This window comes from Chelmon rostratus, chromosome 2 (assembly GCF_017976325.1).
Source record: "Chelmon rostratus isolate fCheRos1 chromosome 2, fCheRos1.pri, whole genome shotgun sequence".
Taxonomy (NCBI): domain Eukaryota; kingdom Metazoa; phylum Chordata; class Actinopteri; order Chaetodontiformes; family Chaetodontidae; genus Chelmon; species Chelmon rostratus.
The window spans coordinates 14,850,024-14,871,451 of record NC_055659.1 but is presented as its reverse complement, the minus strand read 5'-3'; the positions used below and the strand labels follow the sequence as shown (position 1 = coordinate 14,871,451).

At 40.2% G+C, this 21,428-nt stretch overlaps 1 protein-coding gene across 2 annotated transcripts in view; it reads left to right on the top strand.

Annotated features, from left to right (window-relative positions):
• Positions 1 to 13,791: 13,791 nt before the first annotated feature.
• cfap20dc (CFAP20 domain containing) overlaps positions 13,792 to 21,428 on the top strand; it is a 34,616-nt gene continuing 26,979 nt past the window's right edge. For both annotated transcript variants that reach the window (XM_041961916.1, XM_041961924.1), the window contains exons 1-9: positions 13,792 to 13,812; positions 13,937 to 14,026; positions 15,028 to 15,121; positions 15,218 to 15,290; positions 16,255 to 16,369; positions 16,513 to 16,660; positions 17,052 to 17,198; positions 20,011 to 20,183; positions 20,301 to 20,409. In XM_041961916.1, coding sequence (XP_041817850.1) covers positions 13,792 to 13,812; positions 13,937 to 14,026; positions 15,028 to 15,121; positions 15,218 to 15,290; positions 16,255 to 16,369; positions 16,513 to 16,660; positions 17,052 to 17,198; positions 20,011 to 20,183; positions 20,301 to 20,409 — 970 coding nt within the window. The remainder of the gene's footprint in view (positions 13,813 to 13,936; positions 14,027 to 15,027; positions 15,122 to 15,217; positions 15,291 to 16,254; positions 16,370 to 16,512; positions 16,661 to 17,051; positions 17,199 to 20,010; positions 20,184 to 20,300; positions 20,410 to 21,428) is intronic.

Genomic DNA, 21,428 nt, shown 5'->3' with positions numbered 1-21,428 from the left:
GTCCTTTCAGACTGCAAAGATTCGTAGGATCTTTGCATTCTCTGCTTGGCGAAGGAGACAGCAAGTCAACAATTAAACCTCATTGTCCGTTTACTCTGATGGCGATCAGCGCCCTCCCTTCCTCCAGCCCCGCACTGAAGATCCACACCACACATCCGACATCTTTTGTGACTTTTTCATTGGGTGCACTCAAACTAAAAGTGCTGAAGAGAGCTTGAATAGAGGAGGAACTGAATGTGATCGAACGCTCAATGAACGTTCGAAAGGATTAAGAACACTGGAAATAGTTGGAGTTGAACTGTCAACAAAAGAGGCGACACGAATACGAGAACAAGTGCCCCCCCCACCATTCCAATAAGCGCCCCCTTTATTTGGCCACTTCCATGAGTAATTCACAGATATTTGAAGTTGGGCTCCTGATTTTTAGCCAGCACTTTAAGAAATCAGACAACATTGTGTTTTTGTGAATTGGACACAGTGTGTTATGGCCCATGAGATCACTTAAAGTAGTGTTTGAGCACAGAGTGCATTGTGTGTGTGCAGCACAGGCAATGACCTTACCTTCCCTGAAAGAAAACATCCTTGAAGTAAAATAACTGTGATGCTCTGGGGCTCAGGAGAAATCTCCGTCCCCAGAAGAGACGTTGGCACAGGCAGACCTGCTTTGGGAAGAGGAACGTCGGAGGGCCCGCGGGCTGATGAGTCACTTTGAGCCAGATCTGAACGCCGCTATGGCTGCAGGGGCTGGAGAATTGTCAACCGCGCATTCTTAAACCTGAAGAGCTGCAGGAAGGAGTCTCCCCCTCACTTCCTCACTAATATTAAATGGCAATGAATGTTTTTTTTTTTTCTTTTTCATTTCAGTTCACATTTAGTTCACATTTATTTTATAGAAGTTTTTGAATAGCCACAGTTGAACACCGAGCGGCAGAAAGACGCTTTTTTCATGGCAAACACAAAGGTATGTTTCTTTAGGAAAAAGAGCAGGGCTGATGACAATATGCAGGGGATAATAGTCTCAAGACTCACAGATAGCGAAGTAAAGATTCTGCCTTAAGTTCAAAATGCCATACAGCAGAAAATGAAAGAGTTTCCGCCGGGTCTTATCTGTCTGTGTATTAGAGATTACTTTTTTTTATCTTAAGAAGACTAAAGAAACCGATGAACTAAATGCAGTTCATAAGGTCTCTTCTGAGCAGAGCAAAAGATTACCTTACTCTATTATACAGTAATTTGAATGTGAGGTAAAGGTTAATGATGAGAGGAGGGCCACTGTCTGTGGCCAAAGGTTCCACACAGGCAGACGGGGCATTACTCGTGAATGTTATACAGAAATGATTCGACACTTAGGAAACTGTTTCAATGACGAGTTAATCAAATGTATCAGATTTTCTCTCTTTTTCGAATGTTGCAGATTTTCTCCTTCCATAGAAATGAGATCTAAGCGGTAAACCCAGTCCTGCTTGGCAGATATCTGCGTTCTTCAAGCGTCCTCGTTCTGACTCGGTCCTGTTTATAGGCGGCTACAGTCAGAAGCATTTGTGTAATGGAGGATTCAAAAATGATGATACCCTGGCTGACAGCTTTGTTCCACATTTCATTTAAGGAAGGAGATCACGTGTCTCTGATGGTGGAAAAATGTTTCTGGTTACTCAGAATAAAATACAGAAGATCAGCTCAAGTTTAAAGCTCCATAAAAGGCACAGTGAAATCAAACCAAACATTTTTTCTGTTCTCATCCTTTGTTTCTGTGTTAATTGTTCAGTTATCTCTTGATGTAAATAAAATCTATGTGAAAGTAATAATCTTGTAGCATTTTTATCTCAATATCTATCTTTTTTGTCCTGCTGAAAAACATTTAGATAATGTTGGGTGACTCATCCTGCACTTACCACGGTGCATACACTTGCATACAGTAAGCTCGTCCAAGCAAATGCAATTTAGGGCGACAAGCTAACCTGCCCATCAGAAAAACACTCTTTATATCACGGGTCAGAGGTGTGTGTTGGATTTCAGCTGAAAAAAAAAAACAGAAAAAAGAAGAAGAATGTGCTGGTGCTCGTCATTATTTTCTCCCCCTTTCGCCTCCTCCTCTGCAGCTCTGTTTTCACTAAATCACGCCCACGTTTGAGCACTCCAATCACTTCACCTGGAAATATGTCACATTCCAACATTGTGGATAACATGCTTGTTTGCCATCTCTCCCAGAGTTACATATAACATCAGTTTATCAAATGCATGCAAAACAATGTAAATGTAAAACAAACCTCTGCCTCTGCAGGTGCCCTTTGTCACCTGAAATCCTGTTGCAGTTAATCTCTTATGAGAAAAGCATGTGGAATAACCTCAGTTTGAGGTCGAGCCCTCTGACATGCTGCCACTGTTTCCAGTTCAAGAAATAACCCCAATCCATACGCATGGCCTTGCAGCTGGTTTTTCTGTTTCTCCGTGTGCTGTAACGTTGTCTGAGAATCCAAATTTTCCCCTGAAAATGCTTCTTTGATGCACAAACACAAAGGCCACATTTATAATGCTAACGAGTTGACCTCAGTGCGCCGTGCAACAACAAATCCAAGAGGCTGAGGTTACTATGGCAACATGGTACGGCAAGAAAGACGGCAGGGGCATCCACAAGCTGTATGTTTGAGTGTGAGACAAACTCAAAATACTGTAAAGACTCCCAGCAACGCTCATCCCAACATGCAACACAATGAAAGGTTTCTTTGTGTTCAACACTGCCAGAGTATCAATACACCTGAGAAATGAGAGCAGCTCAATGTTACACACTGAATCGATTGAATACAGCTCAATGACTGACAAAAAGCTTTGTCTTTCACTGTGTGTGAGTGTGTGTGTGAGAGAGAGAGAGGCAGGGTGTCTTAATTTAGTGATGCCAACATGCCCCTTAATGTTACATGTCTGTCCAAACACCCAGTGCTGAGCTCTACAAAACACCAACAATGAAGCCATTGTGTCCTGTACTGAGTCGCGTTCACTGAGCCCAGTTTGTTTCATATTGAGTCCCGGCTGAAATGCACACCGCATATAAATATCCCATTTCACTTAGAATACATTGAACGTTTTATGTTGAAAAATCCAGCCAAATGGACTCGGAGGTCTGCGAGATTCAATTCTCTCGACTCTAACAAGCAGATTACTGACTTGTCAATCACACAACAAAGGCGATGTCCAGGGCAGGACTGTGTATCTGGAGATTTCTGTGCCTGGGAGGAAACAATCCGTCACAGCTCGCAGCTAGTCCCGAAGCAGGGAAACAAGACAAAAAAAATTAAAGTAAACATCAGTCAAAGCAAATGTCGCAATTACTATCATCGTTGTCATCAATAAACAATTAGTGGTGACATTTCTTGGAGTTGTTGGCAAGACGACTGACACAGATCATTAGATTTCTTTTTAAAGACGCGTTGAAACGAGTTTGGTCAGCGTTGTGCAGAACACACTGATGTTGTCAAAGCTGCCTTTTTTTTTCTGCCCCCAGTTGTGCAAAATTATTTAAAGCAGGTTTGATTTAGCAGTTGTAACATTGCCAACACGTAACCATGGCAACATGCAGAAACATGACGAACGTGGACTAACTTTTTCTTCATGACCTCAAAAAACAAATGCAACAATAATACGTTTATTTAAAATGTTTGCCAATGGCTCGTAGTGTCCATGTCTTGTGTTTGAAACCAGCTACTGACGCCTCACTGTGTTTTGCATCATGGCGTGTTCCTTACTTACAGCTTTATTCCACTTAGGAATAACTACATTACATCAGACAATCTTAGCTTGTGGCAATGCAAGCACATTAGGCGAATAAATTCCCCCAGCGGACCGGACATTATTATGTGCAAGCATGTGTTCAAGATATAGCTTGCTTCAGCAGATGTCTCGTCCTCAGTAGCAAATTAAATTAAACTGACCAACAAGGATTACAAAATAGCGTGAGCCAAGTTAAACAATGTATTATTTTTTTTCTTCCTGGCACTAATGAGAACAGAGCACGTGGCATGTTTTGATTAACATGTCATTTGTGCTCGGTGACACAGGGATCATGCAAACACGACGGCGGTTACGCTCTCATGAACGGGTTAAAACAAAGGTGTGTTGTGCACTTCGGCAGCTCCTCATTAAAAGTGAGTAAAGTAGCGACCACACTCGGCTTGACAGCGGTCGCTCCCTCCCATCGTATTGCAGGCACAAGACCCTGACTTCCTTCCTCTAACGTTATTAGTCATTATTTTGTTGTTCATCAGTGCTTGCATGGCCTGTGGTATTGTTTTCAGTGTATTGACTCTGTGTTTGCTTACACAGAAAATATAGGCGGACTGGCTCTCAGTCCCTCTCCCCGACTCTTATCTTGTAAGTGAATTGCTGCTGATTGCCATTGACTTTTTAAGGGTTATATTGTTGAAATAAAAGTGCTATTCATAAATCACAGCTCAGGACATGTATGTAATTAAAGCTTCAGCAGCAAGCGTGCCACAAGATCAAGCATGAGGAGAGTGACGAAACTGGAGTGTTTTCAGGCATATTTTGGAGAAACTGTTCATGTTTGCAACACTTTCCGCACATGGATGGAGAGCAGAGAAGTGGATTGTGCTGCGCAAGTGGTTTGAGAAGACGATATTTTTTGGTTTTTGGTTCTTTCATCTGCAAACCCGTTACAATTGGAGTACTGTACATCCTGATTTAAGTGAGTTCAAGCTGAGTGCAGCTGCTGCACCTTACTATCAGGACACTTTTTGCATGAACCATTGCTTGAAACACACATCTTGTTGTTTCCACTAGGTAAAATCCACAAAGCGCTTGTTGCTTTGGATCTTCCGATAACAGAACTAATGTTATTAGGTGGAACCGCTGTTATATTTCGTTCAGACTTTGCCCCTGAAAAGGGCTCTGTTGTTCTCAGGGCCACATCCACTACAGGGTCATTCACCATATTTACAACACACAGAGCCCTGTGCGCCAACCGTGTCTAAGAGAAATTAAGTTCAGTCTCAAGCTCGTCTACGTGTCATTTCTGTGCGTATGTGAGTATGCGGGAATGAAATGTCATTTCTCACGCCCCGAGGCGCTGACACAAGCACACAGAAGTACGACGTGCCGGACTAACGAACACACAGAAAAAAGTGCACTTAAAAACAAGAAAACAGAACCAAACAGAAAAGTCTGGCTGTCCCACAGGGAGGGGAGTTTTTAGCAGTCAAAACTCTCAGCAGTGTAACAGCCATTGTGAATATTATGAAATTATAGGTAACAACACTCTACAGTGTTTGTATCTTACTTCCGTTGTGGTGACAGCACTTCAGGGTCAGGGAAAGATCGTCTGGCATTAACCGAGTGCTGCCAGTGCCTGAACATAATCATACAAAAGCTGAATAATGGTGATAGTCACCACGAGTGGATAGTGAAAACATTTCAAATGTGTTGTCAGTGATACGTTGAGGATCAACACTCTTAATCAACAACATTTCCTCTGTATACTAATAGAAATGGAATAGGGCATTACATCTCCCTCAGAATGTGTTCGCTGCTGTTTGTTGTATATAACTGTAATCTCTAGGAGACAGGGCTGCGCGCAATCATATGTGACTCAAGGTTAATGCTGCACGTGCATAAAGAAATCCTCATATTGTGAATGGCACCATGCCGAACACAATGAGGGCTTTTAACAACAACAAAGCCAACAAAGAAACCCATAAACCAAATTGCTTGCATTGCAATCATTGCGATCTCAACCTGCAGGATACTACTAACAACCGCAAGACTGTCACGCAGCCAAGCCCACCTCCAGGGCGGTATACTCACACACACACTCACACACACACGCACACAAGCTGGCATCTACGAGGGATGGAGTGCATGAAACCAGTTCCACCGAGAAACCTGAGACTATATGTAGACTAAAAACAAAAATGACAGGGCAAAAGTAACACCGTGTTCAGTTTGAATTTAGAAAATGACAGCACAGTCTTGGCTGGCAGGTGGTGTAGGTGCTGGGTGGCAAGTAATGTGCAGTTGTTGGCACTGCTGAGCAATACGAGGGTTAAACAAAACCACCACTGAGCTCTCAATGCAGCTATGCCAACTACCACAGAAAATAACTGATTCTGTCTGTCTGTCTGTCTCTCCACAACTCACACACACACGCAGCTCCAAAACGTTTTTTTTTTTTTTTTTTTTTTTTACAAAGGAAGGTCAGATGAACCAGTCGTGAATCTATTCACTGCTGTCCAACAACATGAGAATCGGGCTGGTTAGAAAAATTGGTCTTCCCTCTGCCGCTTCTCAGTCGTCTTGACTGTCCAGCAGCAGCCTGCCGCTCATTAACTGAGCACAAAGCCTCCTCACAGTTAAGGCTTGCGACGGACTGCGTGCTTGACTCCCTCAATTAATAAAATATCAATAACATCAGTAAGATGAGCAGCTTGTCGTTTTCCTTTGTCAAAGCTCCCTGTGCACACAGACTGCAGTGCTGAATCTTCCGGCTTCCAATTTGCTCTTGTCAGTCAAGTCAACCTGATGTGTGTTTGGCTTTCGGTAGCCGGATTTTTAAGTATTGGGAAAAAAAAGGTGTCACCGAGGACACGGGAACAAAACAAATATGAGCGGAGAAGGAGCCAGACTATTTTTAATGACCAAAGTACTGCGATGGTGTTCCACCTCGGGAGCTGTGAACCCAGCCTGCGCGGGTTGTCATGTGCCACATAAATATTGTGATCAACTTCAATCGTGTTAGCTGCAACTTAGCAAAGCAACCTGACAAATTACATGTTTATTCTCATGTTATTCTCATCTAATTATTAAAGTGTTGTGCTAAAAATACATTAAGAATTACACAGAAAAAAACAATAAAATATCAATTACCCATACAGATGTTCTGTTTGCTCATTGCACAGATTAAATGCCAGAACGACCTGACAGAAAGTCAATAAATTTGCAATATTTAATTAAACATACGACTAACTCCAATGAATTTAATAGTATTATATACAAGAAGGAGCCCTCGCATGATCAGATTAAAGTCTCTCAGCAAAAACAACCAGTAAGTTAAATCAGAGTGGAAAATAATGAGGCCTGTAAATCTCCCATTTGTCTGCCTCACCATTCATCTGTCTTGCCAAAGCAATATTAGAACCTGATGAGAATGAGCCGACGGCTTTGCCAACCTACAAGTTTGCGTTGCCAGCTCCTGTCATGTGGAGGGAGGTTTTTGCAGTGTTTGCCGGTGCCATAAAAATTCTCCAGCTCTATCCACGTTTTTTTGGCCATCGAAATGATTTGAGACAGGATACACCATTTTCAATCCAAGGTAACAGACTCTGTGTTCCCGGCTTTGGTTGCTTTGTGCGGAATCCTTTATCCAGTGAGCAGTGCTCAGAGGAATAACACGCTGTGTGCATACATATCAAAAAGCACTGATCATTACTGACTTTCATCAGATTAAAAAAACAAAAAAACAAAAAAATGACCTCACCCATCCACAAATGCTTGGTAGGCATGGGCAATACAAGAGATAGCTGATACCTCTATTTTGGTAAGTGTGAATTAGTGGACATGGAAAATATACATCCTTGTGCGTAGGAATATATATAATTAAGATTTGATAGCGTAGATCAGAATTTGCTTTCTGTAGTTCAATTTGTAGTTCATTTGCATGGCGGCATGTAACGATGAATGTTGAGCTTTTATCTCTTGTATCTCACGTGCGGCCTTGGCATGCCAGGGTGTGTTTCAGGAGCAGAGAGGGAGGGAGGAGATAAAAGCATCAGATGCATGAACTTGAAAAGAATTAAAGAAACAGTCCGGTTTTGTGTCCAGGGCTCAGAATAAGCATATTTATTTCATACATTAGTGCCACTCTTACACTGGGGGGGGTTGGAGGGTATTGTTGAACATTGCTGACTCAATGTGGAGCTGTCTGTTTTTCATAATTTCCTTTTTGGAGCTAGGCTAGTGTCACCTGCTGCAGAGCTCCCCAGCTATCGCCACAAAGATCAGAAAGGCAATGTATTTTCATCATGTGGCTCGCGGCCCCAGCAGATTCAAAGATCACCAGCTTAGTGTCTCCATTTCACAGACACGCTCATCAGTCTCCGCTGCTCCCAAGCCCTGTCTCTGGCCACAGTCGTGTTAAAGATGAAGCACGGAGAGGCCGTATTTTGGAGGTACTAGTGCGTGTTCTGTGAATTTATCTGCTTCCCCTGCAGCCCGAGCAACAAGCTCCTCTCATGACGGACACGATTATCCAAATTCAGCAGCATCCTTAAACGGGGAAAGCAGCTAGCCTGTATGCAACCATGCATGTGAATTATCACCTGTCATAGGGGTGAACCATTCTTTCAGAGCAGACGTGTAATTTGGAAACAGCACACTTTGACAAATTAATCAACACTCTCCCTCATGACACACATTTTACTGACTTTGGCTCACGCCTCGGGCTAATTTTACTGAATGACAGTCCCTTGCTCATTATCTGTTTTCAGCTTTTCCAGTGCAGGCTTTCTCTTCTAGGGTGGTGCTTGATTGGATCACAGTAAATTGTAATCCAACACGAACAAGCCTGATATAATATATGCCTAATATATCATTTTCACAGCTTGTGTTAGAATACAGTAGGGAATTAATGCACGATGATTTTCAAATCAAATCACTGCAGCGTTTCAGTAACAAAGGTCATTTCAGCACATTCAGCATCAGCAGAGGGAGCATCACTCCAGTCTGAGGTCAGAAATTCTCTGATTCACCGCAGCAGACGCCAGCGTCTTATATCCTTTCAAGGTTTCAAACTGAACAGAAACTTTTTGGTGAAAAGCATTAAATGTTTTTTTCTACATTGGAGAATAACAGCAGAGGCAAAACACACCAAAATGCTTCATTTTGAAGGGCTGTTGCATTAATGTATTATTAAAAATCTGAGGTTGTTTCCCAAAACTTTTTCTTGAGATAAAATCTGTTTTTTTAAAATGTGTTTATTGAAGTGTTAAATCTTTTTTTATGATAAAAAACCAAATCGTTTAGGTAGATTAATCTCTACTGTTACCTGCAGCTTCATTGAGTATTAAGTGTTAATAGTGTTAATAGGCAGTTTTTCACAGGCAGCATGAACAATGCCAACACCCTGAAACTGAAGCAGCTGACTGGAATTAAGCCATCATTCATTTGATCATTAGCACCTGCACTTTATGGCTTATGGGGTCTAATGTTTATTTAAAAACTCCAAGGCAGCTCAGTGTCCGCATTCATCCAGACGAGGTCAGCTGCAGCGTCACACAGGGAGTCCTACCTCCCAGCTTGAGCAACGACACACTAAAGTTACAGGACTTCTGTCATCACTTGGTCACCATGGTACTTTTTGCACTGCAGCCAATGCTATTAATCCTTTTTTCGGACAAATGCAACCGTGTTTGTTTAGTCTCAACTCATCTCAGCTGTGTTTTAGTTCAACGATTGCTTGGTTAATGCACACAGTCACGTTGACCCACTGGTGGTCACAGCATCCAAGCCCATGAAGAACATAACAAAGACTGGAGTGACCTATATATGTCTTTAGCTATAAAAGAAGAATTGTTGAAGGTGATACAGTTTATTGGGCCACAGGCTGAGCTCTTTGTTCCAGCTCCCAGCGCACTGCTAAATTACTCACTACAACATCTGACAAAAGCTGTAAACAAACTCTATTTGACTGGTAAGCTGCAGAAATTCAAACCAAAGTAAAAGAGTTAGTTAAAGAAAGAGTTAAGTCAGAGCAAACATCTGCAATAGTCTATGATTGGTTCAAGGGTGTGGGTCAGAGGGTTGGGGCTTACTGGACTGAAGTAAATTAGCACTTGTTGGGGAATACAAGCAGACACAGGGTGCGAGAAGCTTTATGATTTTCCCAATTAGTTTCTTTTTAAGGTTAGAATCGTGGCTGTGCGGAACGCAAAAAAGAGGTCACAGTGGTTGAGAATTTGTCCCACTTGCCACCAGCGAGAACAGGAAGTGAGAATATGGAGGACGGTAATGACCCTGATTGCGAACTTCTCACTTTGATTAGTTTGCCTTTGTGGTCTTTGGACAGGTCTGAGGGCAGGTTTCTATAAATAGATGTTGCTTTTTTCAAGGTTGCATGTTTCGTGTGGCCACATTCTGTTAAGGTGACTTGAACAGCACTTGTCCCTGTCTTTAATTTTATTAAAGTGGGTCACAAATGAAAAAGTGAAACAAGCACGTAGCTTGTGATAAGGCTGTTTTAAGGTCTGTGGCACATGGGGGAGGAAAGATAACGTAAAAGCCTCCTTGAACTTAACCTCTCAAATGCTTTAATCCCAATTACAAGCGCTACTACGAAGATGGTTCATACTAGTTGCTGAATGCAAATAAGATTCCAACAAGGCCTTGCAATGTAAGGCCTGATAAATGCTGCTCTAATATGTCTCCAGTTTACAGCAATGTCTACAACACGATTCAACTGCTTTTATGACAAGTATTTATATTTTCTTCACTTTCTCTATTTGGAATTTGGAGGCTACTCGCTTCAGTGAATAATCACTCACATCAGGAGAAATGGAAACAAAAACAGCCTAAACAACCAATGACTGTCATTTTTCACAATGCCTTTGGGATTTATTTTTCTCTTTTCTCAGCAATTATAAATGGCTTGATTTTTAAAGTGTTAGAAAACTCAGTTACGATTGCACCTAACAGAAAGTTTTCTCAGTTTTGAATGAATTGAATAAATGAATGAATGAAGAAAATTTCATATCCACATGGAAACCAACCTTTGGATGCAAGTGGCTTTTCTAATATGCTGCGCAGTATATTTGGCCTTCTGGGAAACCATTTTCTATACTGTCTTGCAGTGAACGATTACATTTTTTACTTTGAAAGATGCTTCAGTGATGATGAGCATGAGGACGAAAAACACAGACAGGATCAATACAAATAGGTTTATGGCAGAAGTCTGCTGCTGTATGTATGATATACGCTAAGATGCATTTTAGTCAGGCAGCTCATTTGTAAGGATCACTCCAGCACACAGCAGCCTGGTGCCCCCCGGAAACAAGCTCCGAAAATACTCTGTAAATCTGGGCTCCTTTATTTCAATCACAGTCTTCATAAAACAAATATTTTGGGAATGTCAGCAACACGAATGTGGTTACAGCAGTGGGGGGAAAAAAACTCCACCTTGTCTTACTGTCACTCCACAGTATATCAAAACTAACATTGTCTACACTAATTGATGTGTTTTGACTCTTGCAAATGAATAGATTCTTTTGGAAATAATGAGTGAATAATTAGTCATAATTAAGTATGCTAACAAGCGCTGATTTATTAACTGATTTCTCCATACCGCCATCGTCAGTGTTCAGTGCATGCCAGGCTTTATTTTAATGAGACTGTCTGTCCCAATCAGTGTCAAGTCATTCCTGTAGAGAAAAAAAGTCAATTATGAAACTTTCACTGTGCCACGCTCTATTGGCGCTGTTTCTATCTTCTGCACTTCTACATAGAGCGTCATAATAAAGCAGAGGGGGCACTCTTTACAGTGATTGTGAGTCCAGAGGTGATGCAGCTATAAGAATGACTTACTGCAGCAGCAGGAGTACTTCACACAAGTCCTCCTCATTATGGTTGCGAATGAATCATGATAAAGTTAAGCCTTTCATGAGATTATACTGTAGTCGTGTTTGTACGTGTACCAAGAAAGGTCTTTTTAAGAGTGAAAAAACAGAAAAAGTACAATTTGTAATACAACTACATATCTCCCTGGTTACCAGTGCTACAGTCGCTCCACCTTATCAATACCTGCAGTTATGCAGAAAGCTCAATCAGCATTGTGATGTTAACATTTTGACCTTCAGGAATTTAAATGTACCACATCACTTTGTAAAGGTGGGAGAACAAATGGTGAGAGAGTCATTCTGCGAAGAAAGGGCTGGCAACAATGAGCTCAAGTTCAAGTTTAAGCTTTTTGTCATTCCAACTATAAGAAATACAGTGGAGCAGCAGAGGCCTTGACAGAGGAATATTTTAGCACTCTTACTGTACAGAGGTACGATGCCACATGTGAAAATGACAGGCATGTCAACGGAAGGATAGGATGAACCCAGAGGGCGAGCGTTTTATCAGGAGAGAAGAGAAAAAGAGGCTCCTGCACTTGCAGGGCTGTGAATGTGAAACTGGTGCGAGGAGATGTGGCCAAAAGAGCTCAAAACACAGCACCAGCTATGTCACATTAATTACAAGCAAGCAAAGTGGACACCATCTGGACACAGTGATATCACATGCAAAATCCTTGCCCATATGTGTCCTGAAGATCTGCAAGACACAACCTGCGAGGGCTGAGACACGATGACCAACTCATGGAAGTGGCTGCATATGGAAGAGCTGGCATCTTAACTGCTGCTTCGTACGGCAGCCCTTCTCTCTACAATGCATTCTCACCATTAATCCCGAAAATGTTTAGAAACGCTTAATTCTCGCCACAGCGAGCCTGAAAACAAAGGAATCTATGAAAATGGGGACAGTGATATCTACTTTGTAGTGGTGTTTGTTCAAGAACAATAAAACTCACTGCAGGTGTGACTGGACAGATTTCTTTTTTGTGGTGTCTTTTGTTCTATATCCATAAATAACTGAGACCACCTTGTGTTTGAAGTCAGATACATGGAAAACATGTTAATAAGCTGTAAGCCATACAGTTGTACTTGCGGATGTGGTCTCCCTCATGAGCTAATTAAAAAGACATCTTTTTGATCTCTTAATAGCCCTGCTGCCAGGGTAAACAAAGCAAGTGACAATGACACAATAATGGATTTTTGCATTTCAAGACAAGATACAACTTTAACACAGATCTATTTTTAACAGTTTCATCTTGCAACATCTTTAGGTACGGTGTTTATTTAAACACTGCATCTCGCACTCCATGAACCTTCGTATGAGGATTATTCTATTGTTCTTAGGAGTCCAGAGATAAGAAGGAAAACATTTGCTGGGAACATTTTGAAAAGACGAAGCCTTTCTACACAGGACTGTTGTCCTCTCGTTCGGATCAAAGCAACAGCCGGCTCTGCCCTGTCTTTCTTGACTGACAGATAAATATTCTTTTATCTGTCCAGCTATTATTGGAAAAACTGCTGGAATTCAATAAAAAACCCAACCTGCAATAAATTGTTGTGGAAACAAGCATGTCAAGCTGAGGGTTTTTTTTTTAAATATTGAATTCTTTCAAAATTTCATGGTAATATTATATATTTTGTCTTTATTTATTCACATGAATATTTATTTTACATTTTGCATTGCACACTTTGGGTCCACGTAATGGTCCAGATCACTCTTGAAGTTCTCCAAAATGGGCTTTAGGTTTTGTTTTGTCACAGCACTGTGATGCAGGGAAATTGCATTTCACAGTTGTGTTCACTGAATGGAACCGCGGACAGGACATATCCGGGAGATGTGTGCCTCAGCACATCCGGACGCGACATGGGGAAGTATATGACCTGGAAAAACAAAACACTGGGCTGAAATTTATAGGAGAGAGGTGAAAGACAACAAAGCTCCATGTAACATGTCCAGACGCTACATATGAGTGTTTATTCCTTGGTTTAGACCATAGGTTACCACGGCAACCCGGTTTAAACGAGCACCGGTTGCTTGTTGCTGCAGTAGCGTCAGGTAACCATGGAGACATATCCGGTGTTAACTACAGCTTCGGCTTGCACCTTCAGAGCGAGCTAGCTTGTTACTTGCTTGTTCTCAAAGTTTGTCCGTGTAACACTTAAAACGCTTTCGTCACGAAAAATGTTCAGGAGTAATTATCAGGTAACGTAGATAGGCCCTCTGTTCTCTGCGTACTCTTTGTAAATAACATGCTATGCACTGTTCAGGCTAGCATGAGCTTTTTCCCCATGTAACGTTAGTGTTACCATAATGCTGTTTCTCGCAGGGTGGAGCTGTGGTTGAGGTCTTCAGTGGACAGGGGAAAGACCCTGTAGCAAAGTGGAAACTCTGCGGAGGGCCGTCTTCCATACACAAGGTGGGTTTTTCGAGCGGCTAATTTACCTCAGCCTACTCTTATGGAGATTTAACATGCTCATTATTATTCTAAACACAATGAAATGTAGCTAGCTAAGCTTACATGTCCTGTAAGTTAAGTTAGCACGCACGGCCTGGATAGACAGCAACAAACAAGGTCTAAATGATTATCACGGAGTTGAATGAATCCTTAATGAAACTGCATCAAAAAGGCTTATAGCAAGTTTTACACTGTACAAGTTCCCGTCGGTGTCATCCTGGACAGGTTACATCAGAAATGGAGCTGCAAAGATTAATGGATTATTTGTCAACTGTTCAATTAATTGCATAACTATTCTGATAACTGATTAATCAGTTTATTTTTTAAAGAAAAAACCCTCAAAATTCTCTGATTCCAGCTTCTTAAATCAGAATATTTTCTGGTTTCATTCCTTCTCTGTGACAGTACACACTTGAACATTAAGCATTTGAGGACACTGTAATCAATCAATCAATCAATCAATCAATCAATTTTTCACCATTTTCTGACATTTTATAGACCAAACAACTAAATGATTAATTGATCAAATAATCGACAGATGAATTGATAATGTAAATAATCGTGGGTTGCAGCCCTAATCAGATGTACAGATTGCCACCTGAAAATATGGGACAGTACACGAACAGTATGAGAGGTTAGTTGGAAACGGTTAAAAAATTATAAAACTCATGTTATCACTGAATTGCATTGTCAGATAAAAGTCTCAACTCTTAACTTTATGTGATAACTGTATAGTAGCTACCAGAGATGCTGCAACTCTAACTATGCATTTTAGTTGCCTGTGCAGACAATAGATATGTCATAGCTGTTCTTAACACACACAGACGTTCCATCTCAAACCTCATTTATATGTGTGCATTTGCAGTGACTGACTGCAGTGGCACGACAGGTGCACAATGCTGGTCATGCTTAGCAAGGACTTACTTTTAGCAAGGCCTCTTCTGTATTATTGCTTCCCGTAGGAGTATAATAAAGAAGTCAAAGGATTTGTGTACTGTCTGGAAGGTAGCAGCCAGACAATCAAGATGCAGATGCCAGAAAATGGGAAAATGTCTCGTAAGTCATTACCATACTTTTACCCATTTGTAAATGTTACTTTGTTATTCTCACATGTGAAAAGAAGTTCACTTCCTTGCCATTCTTCTTTCATAGTTGGGCTTCTGCAAAGATTCTTGGTCCTTCAAGTGAATATTCCTCAGTGCAAAGATTTTTCCGTTGAGCTTGTGTAAGTACAGCAGTCAAGAGTGTTATGCTTTTTTGTACTTTGTACATGGCAACTCACCTTGAACATTTGTGAGAGCTGTCGTAGAGCTCAGTAAATCTTAAACTCAGTGGTTGATAGAGAAATTTTGTTACGGTGCCATGGTATGGTTGCTGCATTAGTGTTTGATAAAGTAAATTAACATTTTTTCTTGCACAAGAGAATGCTTGATATTATAATGCACAGTAAAATACATAAAACAATTATTGAATCACAGTGAATTCCCCTCAGACCACTGAACAAATTAGTAAAAGACAGCCTGTTTATGTTCAGTAGGAAAACCCCATGAGATACCTGAAAAACTGAGTGCATCATATTAACAATGACTGTTATGTAATTGCTTAAACAACCATTTGTGATTAGAATACTTTCTAGAAGGCTTTCATCTATCCCGCCACAATCAGTTTCACAAAGTTATATACAAAGAATTAGCCAAATGTGTAAAACATACAAGGGTGTAACGTGTATGTGTTTATTGATACGATGTTCTTCTTTAATTTATGCAACTGGGTCTTTTTAAAGTCTTTCTTGTACTCAAAACGTGTGAATTCACTTCATGGTAAAAAAAAACAAAACAAAACAATTTATTACAGACAGAGGCTGTGGTATGTAGTATAGGTCCTGCTGTTTAGATTTTGCTAAGTCATGGCCCATGGGAACTGTATACTGTAGAAAACAAAACTAGGAATACATACTCTCATGCATACTTACACACTATATTAATTTTAATAATTGGTGGAAATTGTTCTTCTTCCATTAGATTGTGTTGTGACAGCTGATTTCACAGCATTAAATTAAAGTGAAAACACCTTCAAGGGCTTACCTTGGAGACCAATAAAGCTTGTGGCTTTCTCTGGTCCAGACTTATTAACGACACCATTGATGATGGGGATAATTGAAGCTCTGTTCTGTTGTCTGTTGTTCACAGGATAACTGATGTAGAGCACCTGAAAAGAAGACTTCACTTATCAACAGTGCATAAAGAAGTGTCTGCCACTCTTTTGCATGCAAAGATACCCTTTGTAGGATTGAAACGTAATATTGTGAGTATCTAACCTATCCTTGACAAATTCTTTTAGTATTTGCTTTCAGCTATGTGCTTTTTTATGTGGTGTTCATAACTTATTGAGCTGTTTTTTCAAGGGATCCTTGTAACTACAAAATCATGTCGTTTCTCTTGTTCCAGTGGTCTGCTTTGTGCATCGACCTTGTATCATTCACCGGTGAACTGTTCAAGGGATTTTTGACATTGGATGTCATCACTTTATTCGCTACCTGTAAAGTCCGCAGAATCTTCACCATGAAAACAGAGCCTGCAGGAATGTCAGATGATGGTAATGGAGTTCATCACACCTAAATGATTAATGTCAAATTAGAGTTTTATCAGCTTACCTGAAAGGTCAACCCCTTGAGTGGTTATTAAAGACATACAATAGGTAACCACTTACCACTGAAGCCAGTCAGTGGTCTTCACTTTGAGTTGGCTAAGAGCTCAGCAGTGGTTCTTGTTTAACCCAGATGTGGCCACATCTGGGTTAAACAGCTGCACTCAGTAGTTACCACTCAGTTCATACCTACACTGCTTGCCAGTAAAGGCTGCTAGTCATTCTATATTTTTCTGTTGATCACAGTAGTACCTATGTTGTGTGATGTTACGTCGTGAGAATGTGTTTTGGTTTATTCCATGATCAAGATAATTTTGAGATTGTTCTCATTTTAATCTAGATGTGTTTCTCAGTGGAGCTGGCCTCATGGACTCGATCCCTCGCAGTTGCCAGTTCCCACCAGATGTCAACCATGTCACTCAGGTGTTGAACATGAAGAATTTGCAGAAGGCAGATATGAGGGCTGAATTGTCGAGCTCTGACTGTGGTAGGTAAGAGCAAATCACTGTACTTTAATCAGCCTCTCACGTGCAGAGGCAGAACACAGGCAGAAATAGCACTGTGTCTTTCTGTTAAAGATAGCATTCAGATCAGTCCTCCCAGGCAGTCATGACAGTGATCTTGAAGGATGAAATCATGTGTGATCAAATGAACCAGACAGTCATTTATGAGTTCTCCATAATTTTCCTGTGATCTCGAGAAAATCATTCTCCTGTGATAAATTATCTTGTCATCTCGAGAAGTTGTTTTCTTGAGATAATGAGATAAATTATCCCGTTATCATGAATAAACAGGCTTGTTATCTCAAGATAAAGAAATAATTAACTTGTGATCTTGAGATAACAGCATAAAAACAACAATTGCAATTGCAATGGCTGTTCTTGGCTCCTGTACCATTTTGTATAATGAGTCCTCCTACTTTTGGTACTTATATTTTGATGCTCATACTTAAAGTATGTACTTTTTTTGAATTTGTTCTTTTACTTCTATACTGTTGTTTTGCTACTTATTCTTGAATAAAATATCTGAGCGAAATGAATGTGAGGTTACACAAAGACATTTTACTTGGGGTAACTAAGCAAACAGCTTTATATAAAGCAAACTCACATCAACATACTTTTATGGTGTGATACTTGTCCCCTTATTTCCAGTTAAGGGAAATCTTATCACTACAGCATACAATGATATTTAACACAAAATGTTGTGGAACCCATTTGGTGAAGGCCTTTTGAAATTTGGCATGATGACATGACCCTCACACCCAAAGCCAGGTCAATGGTACAAAGTTTGCAGTCTCTCCTGCTTAAACTCTACCCAACATCTTTTGGGATGAACTGGGACGACAAATGTAAGCCAGGCCTTATGGCTAACATTAGTGCCCAACCTGATTAATGTTCTTGTGGCTGAATGGGAGCAAATCCCTGCTGTCAGGTTCCAAATCTTGTTGAAAGTTCTCCCAGATGAGTGGAGGCTATTACAGCGGCATTTCGATTGGAATGAGATGTTCAACGATCACATATAAGTGTAATATTCAGGTGTCCACATACTTTTTGTCCATTTAGCACATGTCTTCTCTAATGCATCACAGCAGGTTCATGGAATTTGTTGGTCTGAGATTAATTTAGAACAGGTATATTGCAGGTGTGAATTTATACATTTACAAGACAACACAAGATATCAGCCATAATCTACAGATGAAATGGTTAATATACACAGAGACTGTGATGATAATCGTTTTGTTTTCCTTGTATGAAATTCCTGTGGTCCTCATTTTTGTGTTCATTTGCACCTCACCTGTTCTCAGAGAGCTGCAATTATCTCCTCATATAAAAAGACATGCACCAGTAATCCAGTTCCGCCGCCTCTGTGGCCTTTTTTATCAGCGCTTATTTATTTGTTCTGACAGCTGTCTAAGTCATGTTTAGTCAACCGGCAGTGCCCATAGAAGAGAGCAGTAACCACACACAAGAAATAGCTTTTCATAATTAGCATCTGCATTATTAGCATAACATTCCTAATCATAATTAAAACGATTGCTATTAAAGTGGGCATACAATTTAGCTGTGACAGAGTTGCTTGGTGAATATTGTTGCTTCAGCACCCAATCTGTCAGAAACTGTTAAAAGTAAGCCACAGCAGTTTTTGTCACGCAGCAACAAACAAACAGTGATTATCTTACACACCAAAGACATTCTGTTTTTCTCAAGGTCAGTACATTTTCACAGATCAAAATATTTTTTAGTCTATCAACTACCATATATCTCCTTTTATTCCTTATTATTTCCACATTATTTCATGGGCCTCAGCAGATTTGAAGTACACTGAAATTTACTCACCCCTAAACCTGGGTCATTTTCAGAGTGTTGAATGTACTGCATCAAAGGAATTCTTCTTTTTATTCACTCTCAGTGCATCCAACTCTGCTCTGTCTGTATCATCTTTACGATCCTGTGTGTTTTGTGGAATGGAAGTGTCTGCTCTCTGCTCTGATGAGGATCAGAGAGAGTGTGTTTTGCTGTTAGCGGAGGAGGTCCTAATGAGCCCTGGCAGGGTCAGGTCATGGCCGTGTCACGACTCTCACTACAGCCCGTTATTTTTACATGATGATATGGAACAGACTGATAGATTAAAGAAAAACATCAGCTCAATCAGTTCAGCAGTAGAGTTTAACTCACGTCTAGCCACCATAGGCTGTAATTCATCTTACAGAATCATGTCAGTAATACTTAACTGAGAACAGCAGTTGAATCTTGTGCTCAGCTATTCAGCAGCTAGACTTTAGATAAAATTTATAGTAGTCTCTGACTGGTTATGTTTGCAATGTAGTGTAACACATCTCAAAAAGTGCATAAAAAGGCATATTTTTAAAGTTTTCTATTCACAGTAAAAAAAAGTGAGTTTGAAAGGGCTTTGTGGCTAGTGTGAAGCGGCTTCTCACTAATCTTAAAAAATGCTGGTCTGAGCCCTTCACACTGATTTGGCTGCACGCCTGCATTTTTCATCTGTCTGAACTGTGTGACTTATAAATCTAAAGCATAACTTTACAGTAGCTAATTGATCATTAACGTGACTGACAATAGATTAAGAAAATTGCTTAAAATTAAAATAAAAAATAAAAATCTTACTTTCCAGGTAGTTGAGGTCCAAGGATCTAGTAATACTGTACCATAAGTAAGTGTAGTCTTGATTTTTATTTTTTAAACTTAGAATATGTATGAGCGTAACATGTAAGAAAATTCCTAAAGGAAAATCTAAAGGAAATCAATAACGGTCAATGAATAATGGGTATTTCTTTGCAGTTTCTGATGAGTCTGCCACTGCCAGATCAAGCAGTTATCGAAGAACCAGGCCCCAGGGTGTTTTACACACAGCCTCAGGCTCCAGAGTGTCAGGACCACCCACTCAAATTGGAAGAAAAAGCAATGCAGCCTCAGATGGAATGGATATAAATATACTCTTGAACTCTAATATGGTAAACGCGTGACTGCCATAATGACATATATCTATCTGAATGATTTGGGCCATAATGTCATGAATTTCTCAGAGTGCAAAATAGAATATGTTTTTCTTCTTTTGTTGTGCCCCGCAGGGATCCTCGTCCAGTCGATTGAACCAAAAAGTTAGTGGAGAAAATCAGAGCATTGCCAACTTGAGTAAGAACTTATCACAAGGAGAACCCTCCCACATTGTTCTTAAGGGTAAATTTGAATAAAAGTTCATCGTTGTTGTTTTCTCAAGTCTGCATGCGTTCTACACTTAAACAGCCATTCATTTGTTTGTTTCTTTGCATACTGTCTGAGTTACATGGCAGGCTTGAGTTTGTTTTGACTTTTCACACCAAAACTGGCTATGTACCATATATTTTTGTTCAAAGTACTGTACACTTTTGGGTCCAAATTTTTGTTCGTGGTGCATGGGCTCGCCATGCCAACCATCTTCTGGTCATCTGGCCAAATATGGGTGCTGCTACTCTTCCTGGTACACGGTAAGAAGCAGCTAACATGGAAAAAAAAGAAAGAATGAAAGAAAGGATGCCGAGGTAGAGCAGTTATCGTAAAAAGGCACGTTGGCTTGGTCTTTGTTCAAAAGCAACAATAATGGGTCAATCAACGAAGGCAAACAAAACTGAGAAAGGAGCTGCAGGGAGGCATGTAGTGTATAAGGTGAGCTTTTGGACTAGTATATGTATAAAATAAGTGACTGATGGGTAAGAATATAGAGCAGAAAATCTGAAAATTAGACAAGAAAGACAAGACAAGAAATATAGCTGATATAATATATAATTTATCATTAATATCACCAGAAATTTCCAGAGGACTACAGTAGAGTGCCGAAGCTATAAAAATATTTGAAAAAAGCAATGTCTGCTTTCTATGCTCAACTTTTTGCACAAGTACTCAGCAATCATAATTAATTATTAAGGAGATATCAATACCACCACTGCCCAAAACCCTCATTAGTTCATAATTCAGTGGTGCCCCCAAACATGTTGGATTTTGAGTACAGAGCTTGAAAACCACTTTTTCATTTCACTTGCCAACAAAGAAAATTAAGAGCTTGTAGAGTCTGGTTTGTGAAGCCGTTTCCCCTTTCTTGTGTTGGTGTGCCGTGAAAATCACTATTTTAGTTTTGTTATTTACTTAAATTGAATAGTACAATGGAAAATGTGCATTTGTGGCATAAAAAAATGATAGATAGACATTGATGTAGTAACAGT